Source organism: Crocodylus porosus, unplaced genomic scaffold (assembly GCF_001723895.1).
Source record: "Crocodylus porosus isolate Cpor-Errol unplaced genomic scaffold, CroPor_comp1, whole genome shotgun sequence".
Lineage (NCBI taxonomy): Eukaryota > Metazoa > Chordata > Crocodylia > Crocodylidae > Crocodylus > Crocodylus porosus.
The window spans coordinates 35,300,626-35,315,498 of record NW_017728910.1 but is presented as its reverse complement, the minus strand read 5'-3'; the positions used below and the strand labels follow the sequence as shown (position 1 = coordinate 35,315,498).

At 39.4% G+C, this 14,873-nt stretch overlaps 2 protein-coding genes across 4 annotated transcripts in view; one reads left to right on the top strand and one right to left on the bottom strand.

Annotated features, from left to right (window-relative positions):
- The window catches only part of DAW1 (dynein assembly factor with WD repeats 1), a 65,642-nt gene extending 63,309 nt beyond the window's left edge, over positions 1–2,333 (top strand). The window contains exons 13-14 of the mRNA XM_019532558.1: positions 1,176–1,338; positions 1,994–2,333. Of these exons, the coding sequence (XP_019388103.1) occupies positions 1,176–1,338; positions 1,994–2,028 (198 nt within the window). The 3' untranslated portion in view covers positions 2,029–2,333. The remainder of the gene's footprint in view (positions 1–1,175; positions 1,339–1,993) is intronic.
- Positions 2,334–8,756: 6,423 nt separating this feature from the next.
- Positions 8,757–14,873, bottom strand: part of SPHKAP (SPHK1 interactor, AKAP domain containing) — a 123,798-nt gene continuing 117,681 nt past the window's right edge. For all 3 annotated transcript variants that reach the window (XM_019533014.1, XM_019533017.1, XM_019533015.1), the window contains 3 exons: positions 13,723–13,775; positions 13,444–13,628; positions 8,757–10,991 (listed from right to left, as the gene is read on the bottom strand). In XM_019533014.1, the coding sequence (XP_019388559.1) occupies positions 10,848–10,991; positions 13,444–13,628; positions 13,723–13,775 (382 nt within the window). In that variant the 3' untranslated portion in view covers positions 8,757–10,847. The remainder of the gene's footprint in view (positions 10,992–13,443; positions 13,629–13,722; positions 13,776–14,873) is intronic.

Genomic DNA, 14,873 nt, shown 5'->3' with positions numbered 1-14,873 from the left:
TTATCCTATTCTCTTTTACACCTTACTTAGTACAGTACTGTAACTCAAATCTTATGTTTGATATAGTAGCTTGTACCCATTCATTCATCTGAACAAATCCAGCTATCTGAATGGGTTATCAGCCGAAGCTTTCCAAAGCGGGTAGAATTATTGAGGAATGTACTATATTAACATCCCTCAGTGAAAGATGTTAGATTCAGGAGGGATAGTTTTATCTGAGTTAATATAATGTATAAAGTACATCTTCTAGGCTCACCTCAGGCTTGCTGACTGAGGGCTCGCTGCATGGTAAAATTAAAGCTGGATAGAAAACAGCTATAGAGTTGTTGCACATTTTCAAGCACTAACTTTGTAGCTGGTTGGCTCTTTTTATAGCTGGATAGTCATTTTTATGGTATGTTAATTACTTTGTACATGTGGCTGGTCTAAATCGATTGCATGATTTAATCAGTTAGTTGCCTAATATATGTAACATAGCAGGGGCCTGAGGGACATTTCCACAGGCATATTCTTAACAAAGGAAATGGCCAGTGACATCCTCATGGTCTTCAATTCTGGAATGAATTTCTTTATCTGGGAGCTGTAGTTTGCTGGGCATGTTAAAAGATGGATCTGTTTTTACACAGTTCTTTGTGGGAGGATGGATGTGATAATTCAGGGAATTTACTGTTTTGCAGGTTGATTATGAGGTGGGGGTGGGGAACAGGATATGTTGGATATCATTCCTCATCAATAATTCAGCAACAGTCTGTGTAATGAAAACATTAAATTAATAATAAACTTGATGCAGTAAGGCTACTTTTATGATTATACATGCTAGGAATTAAAATATGTAAGCAAACTGTCAACATACATTTAAGAAAGCAAAAAGTCAGCCAAAGTAAATTGCTGGGAATTTAGATATAACAGAGAACTACCCTATTATTGTATGACTGTGGCATACAAATAAATTATGCAGTAGCAGAGCAGTCATTATTTTTGGGGCTTAATATCTGAAGTTTAGATCTTGATATTGGATCTACAGGGAGCTTCAGATGCAAAGGTCTGCCTGTGTGAATCCAGCAGCAGACTACATCAGGGATTGCAAAACTAACCACTAGGCCATGTTCCCTCTGAAAGCTATACAGGCTGACATACTAAAGGATGCTACATGGTCTTGCAACTTTTTTTTAAAGATCTGCTTCAATCCTCAAGGGAGTCGTGTTCTAACAGCCAGCTCTGATAAAACAGCTCGACTTTGGGACCCCAGTACAGGACAGTGCATTCAAATATTAGAGGGACACACCGATGAGATATTCTCATGTGCTTTCAACTACAAAGGCAATATAATTATTACAGGTAACTAATGTTTGACACCTAGAAGTGAGACTGTTTTTATTTTTTTAAAATGTTGTTAGAGCTTGAAAAGTTAGACCATGGGCTTGATGTTAGATCATGTGCTGAGACTGTGCTCAGGGTCACTACTATTAAACATAGTATAACCAAGGTTGAATGAAATACTCACTTAAGATATATGGCTCATTGTCATACTGTTGCAATCCAAATTTAAATGTGTTTCGGAGAAAGTGTTAGGACTGAACACTTGTACCTGTTGTATCAGCATGTATACCCACAAACCGTCACCCCTGTTCTCATACTGAATGTGCAGTGAGGAGATACTAGATGGGCAGGATACAGAAAGCTTCTGAAAAAGGGCTGCATACCTCTATATATCTGGACCTGGGGTCTGTGTAGGCTCCATCCATTTTCCAAGATCAGGCATGAATAGTGACTTTGCAATGATTTGGCGGAAATGTCCACTTAGGCTTCAGGGATGAGTGCAGAAACGCAGCATACCTCCACTGTCTCTTCACAGCCTGGAGCTGGAGGGGTTGGAGGATTTTGCAAACCAACTACTTGTGTGGGCTGCACCCAGTAACTATGATTTTGATATTAACAAAGACATAAATGGGAAGGGCAAAAGTAATCCCTTATAATGTGTATTTATTACTAGGGAGCAAGGATAACACCTGTCGGATATGGCGCTGACTGAAGATGAGGTATGACTGATTGGCTAGAAGCTTTGATGAGCATCAGGAGTTTCTTGAAGCCAATAAACAGCAACTCTTTCAGAATCTGTTTTCCTTCAGTCTTTTTCTGCCAGGTTTCAGCCTTGCTAAAGGAGACAAATTACCCGAACTTTTGACAGGTCCAACCCTTAGGACTGCTGAAGTCAGCTAATTATTTGAAAGATACCACTGCTAGCACTATTATAGAAGGTTTAGGTGCATGTTTTCGTATGTCCATGTTTGTTTTTCTTGTAACACTTTTAATAAAAAATAGAATCATGATTCTACAAAATGCGTCTAAGATGTCATTTACACATCTTTGAGTGTTTCTATATTACATTAATGCTTTTGATAAAAAAAGCTTACCTTTGATAAAAAGCTTAAGTAGAGAATTTGTGGAATGTCCATCCCGGAAAATTTTCAAGTGCAGGCTGGACAGACACTTGGCTGGGATGGTTTATTCAGAGATGATCCTGCCTTGGACTAGATGATCTTGTGAGGTCCCTTTCAGGCCTGCTTTCCTGTGATCCTAAAATGTCAAGTTGTGTTCATTGTAATGTGATTTTTTTCTATCTTGGAAGAAAATCCTGTATGACCAGTTGTTTCTAAGCTGTGTTGCTGCTACTAAATATGAAACTTTATTCTGTTTAAATAATAAAAAAAATATTTTTCATTTAGCTCCCCACCTGCAATCTCTTGTGGTATCTGCCTGTCCCCTCCCCATCCCACCTTCCTCCAAGCAGAACAGCTGGAATATTTTTTTTTCACAGAAGGGCAAGGCAAGTGAAAGGAGCAGAGGCCAGCCTAGACAGTCCTAGCAGCAATGGTGGAACCTGTGAAGAGGTAAGAAAGGAATCAAATAGGCAGTGAAATGAGAGGGGTGTTTAAAGTGTCTCTGTATGAAGAGGAAGAATCAATTGGGAAAAGGTGTGTGCATGTGTGTTGCATTTGGTTGGTATTTTTAATCCTATATAGGGTATCTATAAGCATAAATTAGATGTGTGCAAATCAATGAACAGAATTGCCTGTGGTTTGTTGGGCAAATACTGTTTTCAGGAGATGCTCTCTTGTGAAACTATTGGGTAATATAACTTACGTAATTAAAGAAATCTGTTGCTGAATAGAATTACTGACATAGATGTTGAAGTCATGCCTAGAAGATCTACTTTTGCAAACTCTTCATGCATAAATCCCTTTGATATCTAAGATGTACCTCTAGTACAGGATTTGCAGGATTGGGTGTATAATCAGATGGATGAGATAAGTAGCTGCTAATTAAGAGAAATTGAGGAAAACAGTTTAAAGCACATTATACAGATGTCATCAAATAGTTAACCCCCAGGTTTGATCTCCCATGAAGCTGTCATGCAGTGGGAAAAACTCCTTGGCACTGTAACTAAACAGTAATTCTTGCTTAATCTTTCATCCTGCATTTTCTCCTGCTGTTATTGTTCATTACTGTTCTTTTTGCCCTACCATACGTGAGAGATTCTACAAATTACATGTCTTCAGAAGCTTTGCATTTCAGGTCTTGTCCTATTTTTATGGCAAAACTTTCAGTTGTGGTCTCATAGCTTGAGTATGGGACTGGGAATTGGGATAGCTGAGTTTTCTTTCTAACTTTGACTTAGTTTTGCTGTGTGACCATGGACAAGTTTATTGAAAGTTTATTGCTTTATTGAAGGCTGAGAGAGGGATGGGGAAGAGATTTCTTACTACTACAGGCGATGCCCCCCCCTGCAAGCACTGGCCGGGGAGTGGAGTGCCATGGCACTTCCAGAAGCAGCTGCAGCCACTTCTGGAAGTGGCCACTGCAGTCAGCCACAGCGATTGGCCATCTCAATATCAGCCACGAGGGGATGCCTGCACCCCATCAGCGAGATTTGGCGACCGCTTACTGGTCTCTGGTGGGGGCATGTGCCGCCCCTCCCCCCCGACTAATACAGCACCAGTACCCATGGCTCAGGGGTTATAATACTTCATTAGCTGTAAAAGGGGGAGAATAATGACTAGACACTTGTCAGTCCACCTACATTTAAAGTGGAAGAGTTGCTCCCCATCTGTAATCCTATTAATCTATTGGGGATATTCGGTGGGGCCAGATAGCGTACGTGTTTCCTGATGAACATATTTCATTGGATTAAAATAGTCAATTTTTTAAACATTGCTGCCTGCTCCATGATAAAACTAGCAGTAGACCCCTTCGCAAAGTACTACTTCCTTCTGACTTCCAAATGTTGCAAGGCAGCTCATTTAACTATGTCCAGGTATTCTTGACCCATGGAGCCAGGCAGTAATTGAAGGGCATAAATTTAGAAAAACAAGGACTTTAGAGCTTTTCCAATAGCTGCAAAGCCAAGGCAGTATCCTCATCCTGGACAATAGAATGGTGTGTGTATATATGTGTGTAAGAGAGAGTAGATGATAAGAAGGGCATATAGAGAGTCAGATTCATGGGACAGCTATACTTCAGCCCCACAAATTCCACACAACTACAACAAAGAGATTTCTTTTCACATTATTCTCCAACTCGAGCTTCCTTCCCTCAAAAGCAACCATAAATACATCAACCTGGGCATTCTCATTTTGGGGGTGCTGAAACTTAATGAAGGGATGGGAGGTCCATTCCAATTTACCTTTTTCCTTTGCTGTTCCTGCAACTTTCTCCACTGTCTTTGTCTTCTCTGCAGCTGGTTGGGGGCACAATGGCTGCAAAACCCATAGAGAATCTTCACTACAAATCATTTTAATTAGCTTGGTAGACCAGCTGTCTCATATAACTGTTTATCCTGTTTAAATGTTAACAACTTTACAGCTACAATCAAATTCTTTTCTAAGGGTCTATTCCCAATTATAATACTGTTCAGAGGACTGGGTCTGAAAAATTTAAACCACTAGCTTTATGTTTGCTTATAGTTGCCAAATGTTGAATACAACCATGAGTAGTGGCTTGGTTTTGAATTAAATGTCTTCCTGTTCTGGTCAGCAGCTGTGTGTACGCTGTCTATCTAAGAGGGAGATGATTTCTATTTATAAAATAGCTCACATGAGCTGTATTCATTTCAGCATTTCCCCTGACATTCTGAAAGTGTGAATACATGATTCATGGTTAAATTTCTTTTTGGTGTGTCACCCAAGCCTGTATTAAGGCCATGAGACATAAACAAGCTGTATCTGCAGGAAAATCACTCTATAGCAAATAGCTGTGTCTTGAATTTAACTGAATGAATGTGGGTGGAGGACAAGAATTTATACTGTTTAACCTAGGAAAATGTATCCAGCCTTGATTAATACATCAAAGGTATTATGCGAGGATAATCTTTGATATTGGCACAAGGAATGAAGATTTAAATTGTCAAAAACTAGCGCCAATAAACATAAAATCGGTTCCTGTATATATTGAAAATTTAAATTCTTACACTTCCAATGCAGCACCAAGATCTGGCATACTAAACAAAAGTATGTGCTTAATTTTGACGCCATTAGTGACTTGAGTAATTAGTTCTATAGTCATACAAATGTGGGCTAGGTTTGCATTTCAGAGAATCTTTTTGCAGGTCAGATCCTGTCTGGTCATTATGTAGGTGTCCCACCCCCTGGTCGCAATCTTGGGACCGGAAGTCCTACCCCCTAACCCCTGACCTTTGCCACCAGAAATCCCTTCCCTTGCCCCCCAGAATTGTTCCTTTCAGCAAGGGGTTTTGCCATCTCTGAACCAGAAAAATACAAAATTATTCTGAATATACAATGTGCAATAAAGTGAATAGAAAGGTCTAAGAATCTCTATCCTCTTTCCACAGACCCCATGCAAAGGGAAGGCAGAACCACACTTTGGATTTGTGGTGCTTTCAGAGTGCAGGTGTTGGTTCTTACTTAAGTCGTACACAGTATGAAGGTCTCACTTCTGGTGTATTTCCATAATACTAATTACATTTAAAATGGACCATAATATTCTGATAACTCAAGTCAGTCAGACCCAGCCTTTGGCGTGTGCAGCGTTTGAGCAAATTAAGTAAGCTCACCTGGGCTTTTCTGTATTCATAGAACAATGACAATTACAAACTTGCCTTAACTCCTTGCATTTTTCCTCAGCTGGGTAAAAAGTAGGGTGCAGCTGGGATTATGCTGGGCTGGATACTGAAATACCAAAGTGCTGAACTCTCTTCTGTTTCAGTGGAGGTGCAGGTGCTCGGTATTTCAGCATGAGGCTCCATATCACGTAAATAAAAGCTTGAAACAAAGCCACAGCTTTCATAATGGCAATGAAATCAACCCATCCTTTAAGGAATCTTTTATATAGCTATTTATTTGCTTCAATGTCCTATAATTACAGTGCATTGGAGCACTTGATTAATCAAATCGGGAGTGGCAATTACTGTGCTTCAGCAGCCTCCTGCATCTCGTGTACAGGTTTCCCTCACTTTATGCAGCTTCTGCTTGTGCAAATTCGCTCTTATGCGATGACCCTTTTTATACCAAAAATTTGTTATATGCAATGTAAATTCACTCGTATGCTATCAGTGTGGTGGAAGCCCAAAGTCAGCTGCTTTGTGCGGTGCATTGTGGGAGTGATATGCACCAAGCTATATTCTCCTGTATGGATCTGTACTCCTCACTTATTGTCTGCAACATGTGTTTCTGTAGTTGCCCACCCCCATTATGGATTCTAACTATCCTGCTACCTTACCTCCTACCCCTCTTCCTGGTCCATCAGTGAAGCCTTCACCTCTCACTCTTTACACCAACTAAACATTCAACACCACCCTGTGCTTGTGTGTACTGTCTGCTGTTGGTAAGTATCAAAATTGTGTTGTAAAAGTGGTAGAAATGAGTCTGGGGGTCAGTACAGTCGAGGTCTTGGAACGTATCCCAATGTGTTACATTGGGAGCCACTCTAATTAAAGCGCCGCTCTGCTTATTAAAGCACTGCTTCACTAATTAAAGCGCTGGTCTGAGCCACTCTAATTAAGCCTCTGAGCCACTCTAATTAAGCCTCCGAGCTACTCTAATTAAAGCGCTGCTCCCCCCTGAAGCATGTGTAAAAGTGCCTTCAGATCAGGGGCAGGCAATTATTTTGGGTGGAGGGCTGCTTACTGAGTTTTGGCAAGCCATTGATGGCCTCATGGGTAGCCCCACCCCTTGAAAGGTGTCCCACCCCCTGGTCGCAATCTTGGGACCGGAAGTCCTACCCCCTAACCCCTGACCTTTGCCACCAGAAATCCCTTCCCTTGCCCCCCAGAATTGTTCCTTTCAGCAAGGGGTTTTGCCATCTCTGAACCAGAAAAATACAAAATTATTCTGAATATACAACATTCATTCATTTCAAAAAATATTTTTGTCCTGATTTACCTGTGTTTGTATAGTGTACATAGAGGTGATAGTATAAAATCTTAAAAGGAAGTCTTACTCTTGTATATTGTGGGAGGGTATGGGGGATATGGGGGGTGGATATATGTTTGTGGGTATGTGGAGTGTGTGGGAAGGTGCGTGTGTGTGTGATTTGTGTTGGGGGGGTGGAGGGTATGTGTGGATCTGTGAGTTGGTATGGATTTTGTGGGGTGCTATGCATGTGTTGGGGGAGGGTTGTGGCTTGTGTGGAGAGGGAGGGTTTGCCCACAGTCTGCCCCTCTCTCCCCCCCCATGGCAGGCAGAGCCCTCACCAGCACTTCTGCAAGCCTGGCCTCTGCGTTTCTGCCACTCCTGGCCCTGGGGCACTGGTGAGGGTCTCGTCTTCCTGCTTGCTGCCATTTGTCCTGTCTGCCACTGCTGCCCTTCTCTTGCTACTTCCCTGTACCACCGTCATCCCCTTTTCCTCCCACTACACCTGCTCTGGCATCACATTCCCGGCACTGCAGCTGGGAACCATGTGATGCTGGAGCAGGGTGGGTCGGGGTGGGGGGGGGTGAGGAAATGGCTCCAGGAGGCAGGGCAAAAGAAGCACTGAGTGGCTGCTGCAGCTGTTTAGTTCTGCCACCGGCTTCCCTTGGGTCCTACTGTCCCTGGCTCATGTCATCTTTGACAGGTAGGCGGGGCATATAAATATTAATTTTCTTATTTTTTTAAGGGCCCCACAGGCTGGATAGAATGGGTTGGTGGGCTGGATCTGGCCCACTCCTGCTTTAGATACTGTTAGTGGGACTGCTGTGGAGCCTTAGTGTAGGCAGAACTGCCTGGTGTTTCACCTGAAGGCATCCTCCTGCAGCAGGACAGTGCCCTCTCATGTAATGCAAGGATTCAGGTTTACTGCTGATTCACTTTCTTATGGCATTATAAGAAATTATGGCATTTATTTCTCTTGCATTACATATCCACAAGTCTGACCCTGTTCTGGCTTCTGATACAATCTAATCACCTACCTAGAGTTTTAAAAAGAGAACTACAAATAGATATAATTAGTGGGTTCTAAGGTGCTGAGCAACTGCAAATCTAAAGAGTCTCATGTCATTGTGAGCTAAAGGTAATTAGTTTCTTTGAAAAGAAAGGTACAAAAATAAAGCTAGGAGCTTGACCCCATGAAGTGAGCATCCCTAACTCTAACTGACTTTTTGTTGTAAAAGGCTCCGTGCCAAATATTGCATTCCACAGAGGAAGCTTTATGTGGATCCAGTGACCATCATAAATGCTGTGTAGTTGGTCAGATAAAATGCATCATACAGTTAGTTTTCAATAAAACTCTTTTGTAACTTTTAGGAAGACAAAGAGGACACATGTTGTAACATAAATTTATTTCTGAATAATTTGCGACAGAACTACTGTACAGAAGAAACTTCATCACACTGTTACAACTCAGTCAAGTTATTTGTGCTTTTTAGGATAAGTAAATATTTATTCTATCACAGCAAAATGTTTACATACTGACAACTAATGGTATTTGGTCTAAAAATAAATACATTTTTCTATTTATTAGATCAAACAAAGTACTTTCAGTCTGGAATACTCAGCAATTTTTTTATTAACATTCAGTTTCTTGGAGGTACTGAATACCCATAACTTCCATTGATGTCTGCAGGAGTTGTGGGTATCTAGCACTTGCCAGGAACAGGTCCAAAAGCTGTCCATTCACATTTAGTGTACGTAGTAAACTCACCTTTATACTGACAGTAAAGTGACTTTTACTGTACTGTGTGTACTGCAGAGTAGATGCAAAGTTAGCCATGTAACTTTTTATCGCATGTAGATGTTGATACACTGACAATCTTTTCTTTAACATATGAGTGAAAACACATGCAAGTGTGGAAATGAATTTAATGCTAATATATTATGGCTCTTTTGTTAGAATTTATTTAAAACTATTTCAAAATCTTCAAAAATACTTAGTGCAAAAGGATAATTTCCCAGGACATATTATGGAAGCATATACTGTGATAAGGAAAATAAATGTTCTCTTATATATTTTCTCAGGGAAATACAAGCAGAATTTCTTATAGTATTTTATTTAGGGAAACATGAAATGTGTTGTTTTTTCAACTAAGTAAATCACAATATATATGGAGTTCTTTACTATAAGTTCTTTTTCCTTTGAATTCGAAACGAATCTGTTTGGCAGATTCGAGAGAGAGTATAGTTAAATGCATAAAACTAACTGATCATTTCAGCTGCAAGATATTGTAGTTAGATCTTAGCAAATAGTTATATAAATGTTTTCATAACATGAGCTATCCTGTTTCATCCAAACATCTACATCCAAAATGAGTGGTTCAATCCAAATGTAAATATACATGTATTTAACAATAATACTTTATTCTTGTAAATACTAAAAACAAAACTAAATGCATAATGTATATTTATGACAACACCGTCTAGTTTCTTCAGGCTGATTTTCTTCTTAATAACCCATTTATTTAAGTTAGATTAAAATTTAAATAAAATAATATGCTCTTATAAGTGTTTTTTCTAAAGATCATAGAGCACTTTACCTAAGAAAGCTACTATTAGTACCCCCTTTTTGTAGCTAAGGAAACTGAGGCACGGAGGTGAAGTAAATTTCCCAAGGTCATATGGCAGGTCAGGGGCAGAGCTGGGAAAAGAACCTAGATCTTCTGATTCACAAGTCTGCGCTTCCTCCACTGGCCTGTGCTGCCTTTGAATAAAATGAAAAGGTCACAGACTGTTTTTAAAGAGCAATATTTTGAGTGTCTGGATTTCAGTTCCTTTAGAATAAAACAATTATAGAAAAGCTTGGAAGCAAATAAACATCTCTCAGAAGAAAATTAAATGCATTAAACAGAAATCTTTTTTTTAATCATCTACCTGTAAAGATATAAGTCCTCCAAGTTTTCTGCCCCTTTTGTAGGTTGCTGGGATTTTAAAAAATAATTATATATATTTCTATATTATGTATCTAGAGACACATTCTCCTAAGCATCTGGAAAACACTAGTAGTCTAATAGTTAAACTGTACAGATAGTGTTTTAAAAATGAACGTTAAGTCTATAATTCCACCGCAGTTGATTAAGTTAACCAAAGGATATTAACAGAATATTCGATTACAGACATATGTCCTGTTTTCATCCAGTCATTTTTATAGTTTATTCATTTAAAAGGCAAAATTCCTCTTCTCTTAGTACAGTACACTCTAAAACACAACACGTCTAAAGTCCCTCACATGATGTAACAGTATAAGTACACCTTGATTTCACCTGGCTCAGTGCACACGTGTGGAATGGACCTGTATTGTGCCAGTTGAGTTTGTATATTTGTGCTCATTTTATGTACTGATTTCTGAAAATTAGAGCATTACACAAACCACAGCCACTTAAGCGGGACTTAAAAATTAAATGCTGAACATTAACAGGTTCCTTATCCCAATTCGAGAAGCCAGTCAAAGAGGCTTGGTGTTAGCTCTCTGCTTTCCTCATGTAGCTTGCAGTATTGAACCACTGCACGAAAGATATCACCCACTTTCCAGGACTTCTGGTGAACTAACTGTACAACATCTAGAAACTAAATAAAAATGGTATACTTAGGGATTTGTTCAGTTGAGTTTTCTTAAGTAGTTTTCATTAAATGCACACAAACCATTCTACAGTGTTTGTCAGCATGATAAAATCACGGCCCCACTGTGCGTAACAAATAGCATTGAAATAAGTTTGATTCTGTCATTTATAAAACACAGATCTGAAATCCATTTTCATTTGGCTATTTTGAATTTTGCATTTCAATTCAAAGAACCCACGTAATCTACAAGATCCAGATTGTGATCTCAGTGATACTAATTAAATCAATAGTAACTCCTGTGTAATCAAGTTAGTTCCTGCAATGTAACTTTAAGCCCGAGAAAGAAATGCAACCATCTTTGATATTGATAACTCAGTATCAGAATAATGGTATTGTAAATGTTGAGAATTGAGAGTGCCAACATGAAGAGTTTATATTTGAAGTAAAATATATTTGTTCATTACCATCATCACTGGTCTTGTTATGTTGCATTTCATTTAGTCTTGAACAGCTGGAAAATCCTACATTATGTCCACTTTTGTACTTTAATAATGGGCTTCATAATGTCATGCATCTGGTCCTATCCTTTCTTTGGCTTGGAAATGAAAATCAAAGCTTTTCATTTCCTTGAGTTTCACAATCAATAACTAATTAGGTTCCTCTGTATACAGCCTCCAGTTTTAAACCACATGAGAAAATATTGCATATCTGCAGCTAGGGTAGCTGTTTGCCATTTTTATGCTGCACCCTAAACTTTTAATATGTATTTTAATACTATTTAATAGGTGTGCAATCTCCAGAAGCAGCATTGTAGGCAGGATATGCTTCATTATTCTTTAGTGCATTTTAGCAATTGAATTAACTGTTCGCAAAAGCAGATGGGTAAAGCTGACAGCTGCTTTTTAATAAGATGCAATTTGGACAGTTGCTGCTGAATGCATTTTAAATTATGTTTATGATTCCCAAATGCATGTACTCAAGAAATACCAAACAATATCTCTGCTACATAAAATGATCTACTTATAGAAATTATTTTAAAAGTCCAAAATATTGAAGTCAATAATTTTTCTTCATTAATATATTTAAATACTCTAACACTTTCATGGAGTTTGTCACGCTCCATGGAAAATGGACAGTGTGAAATGGCAATCTGTGAGCAGCTCCAACCCCTTAGTAGAAGGAACAGCCCCACTGTACCTGAGGAGCTACAGTTTTTGAAGGCATTTGGGGCTTCCATGTTGATCTCAGTGATTTGGTGGCTTGAAATAACATTACAGTTGCATTTAAAAGGTCTTTGAAATCTGCATGCTTCTCCATTGGAGCTATGCTTTCAAGGCAGTGGGTAGTAGGGTAAGTAAGGTTTGATTAGTAGTAAAGGGCCCAGTTCTACATGCCCTACCACCATTTTGCTATTCTGTTTGGCAGGAATTCCTGATGTCCATGGGACTTCACAGAACCCTTCAGTAAGCCTCATTTCTGAAGTGACAGATTTGCCATTGCAAAACTGGTTCAGTTGGAAATGCTGACTCTAGTAATACAATGGTGACTGTAAGTTTTAACTCGGGTGCCCTGGTGGACTGCCTGCTGATAATAAGTTAACAGATATATTAGCATAGTTTATTTTGCAACATAAGCAATATAAGAGTCGCACTGAATCTTCACAGAACACTTCCCTACATATCTGAGCACGGTGGGTCAAATTCTTCAGTACACTGGAGCGCTGTATACCAATTCCACCAGCCCAAGGATAGTCTGAAGTCAATACATCTGGCCACAGTAGAAATCTTTGAGTGTAAGAGCTGCCATGGCCCATTCAAGGCATCACTGTGTTCCAACTATTCTCAGGTATAGAAATCTTTGGGCAGCACAGCAAACTCAAATTAAGTGAGATTTCTAACTTGTATTGGGGGCTGAAGCAGAGAGAGGGGGCCAGAACAGGCCCATGTCAAATTCTGCCCCTGCTGTCATTAACATCAGAGGGGCTGAGGTTCTGCTAAACAGGTTTAAGTGGCCCCTAAGCAGTAAATAAGACTTTGTTTGTATACTGGAGTGATCAATTACCAATTTGTTAAACTCCACATAACATTTGACACTACCCCCTTTGTTAAGCTCTTTTTGACTAATAGTGTCTGAATTTAAGCAGCTGTCCCTGATACGGCTGACATCAGGAGGTGCATTCTAATTGCTGGAGAATATTTGATTATTTTTGAAGTAGTGTGATTTTAATTGGTGATTATTCATTTGTGCAGCTGCTGTTGTGCACTCAAACTAATGGGGCATTTAAATAATCTTAACTCATCACTGGTAGACAGCAGTGCTACAACTATTCTAACAAAGATCTGTTGCCATTAAATCTACTCTTAAGACCATTTCAGTGACTTCAATACAATCAAATTTGTTTAAGAGCTTTTGAGCTTAAAAAACACTGATCTCTATGCCCAGGAAAGGAAAATACTACCTTTTCAATCCTATTTTCCTGAGATTTCTTGAAGTAGATGGTTGGGATTCCAAGTTCAGAGGCAGCTATCCACTGAAGTGTTGCTCTGAGCTCTGCATCAGGGCACTCTGGCTCCAGATCAAAGTTGATCACTAATAGATCCTTTTGACAATTGGATGTCCCCACTGACAGCCCAGAGGTGCTTTCTGAAACACAGTCATGATGGCATTATTTTTATTAACCTCAAATACTCTATGGCAAGTCAGATGCCAGTACTACAGTTTAAACAGTTCAGCTTACCCTCTGTGTTCTCTGGCTGTTCTTTAAGGAACATTTTTTCTTCTATTAATTCACTTAAGGGGAAAAAACAAGAAAACCTGTTAGTAATATTTTGGAACCATAAAAGCATAGTTTCATGCCAGGTGAGGTGGCATATTTATCTTATAATGCACAATTTGAATCTATAATATTACAAAGATGATAAAATATATAAATGGAAAAGATACAGCAGGGTACTGTATATCACAACAGTTTCATCAGGGCTCTAGACACTACACAATACTACCACAAGAGTACAGTGAACTGTTTGCAGTGTATAATCTACATTGCCCTTCTTTAAGTTTGACAGTATATTTTTATGGTTGATAGTTGTGTTATCTTGATGGGAAACTGCAAGCCCTGTGATTTGGTGAAATACTGTAATTTCTATGTGCGTACCTTTTGATGTCGCATTCTGCTGTAATTGCTTTCTTGTACTCTCTCTGTCTGTCATAGCTGAATGTAATAATAACGCATTAGTACCTCCAGCTGCTATTTTCTAGGATTTTAGTTCTGTTCCGATAACTGGATTATATTAAAATCATCCAAAAATCTCAAGCAATCTATACTTTGTATGTTGCACTATAGCAGACAAACTCCAGTACAGTGTCAGAGATCTGCCTTTTCCTGCCCTCCTTCTCTGAGAAGTAAGGCTATGCACATCTACATTCTGCAGAAGGCTGTCAATCTGGTAATGATACTATTGATTTTTCTAGTATTCCTAGAGGTTTAACAACCACTCACTACATAAGCTTCCATTTTTCTCATCAATCAAGGAGAGTTAAACATTGGAGACTTTGGCTGCTATTATGGAAGAACAGTATTATCTGCCCTTTGGGCCCCTACAGTCTGTAAATGGCATGATGGAATCTGAAGGCATAACTATGGGTTCTTGCACCGGATCCCATTCTGCTATATGGCTGGTGCAGGGAGATCCCGGGACTGACAGGTAACAAGCTTGGTTGTTGGGGAAACACACCATGAGCTCCCTAGCTGGGAGCCCTGATCATCTGGACTCTGAGAGATGTTGGGTTGAAGTGTCTGCATGCAGCAACCAGCACTCCATGTTGTTGAGGGAATGGAGTACATGTTTTACTAAGGCTAGCAATCACAGCTGCAACAAAATATTTATG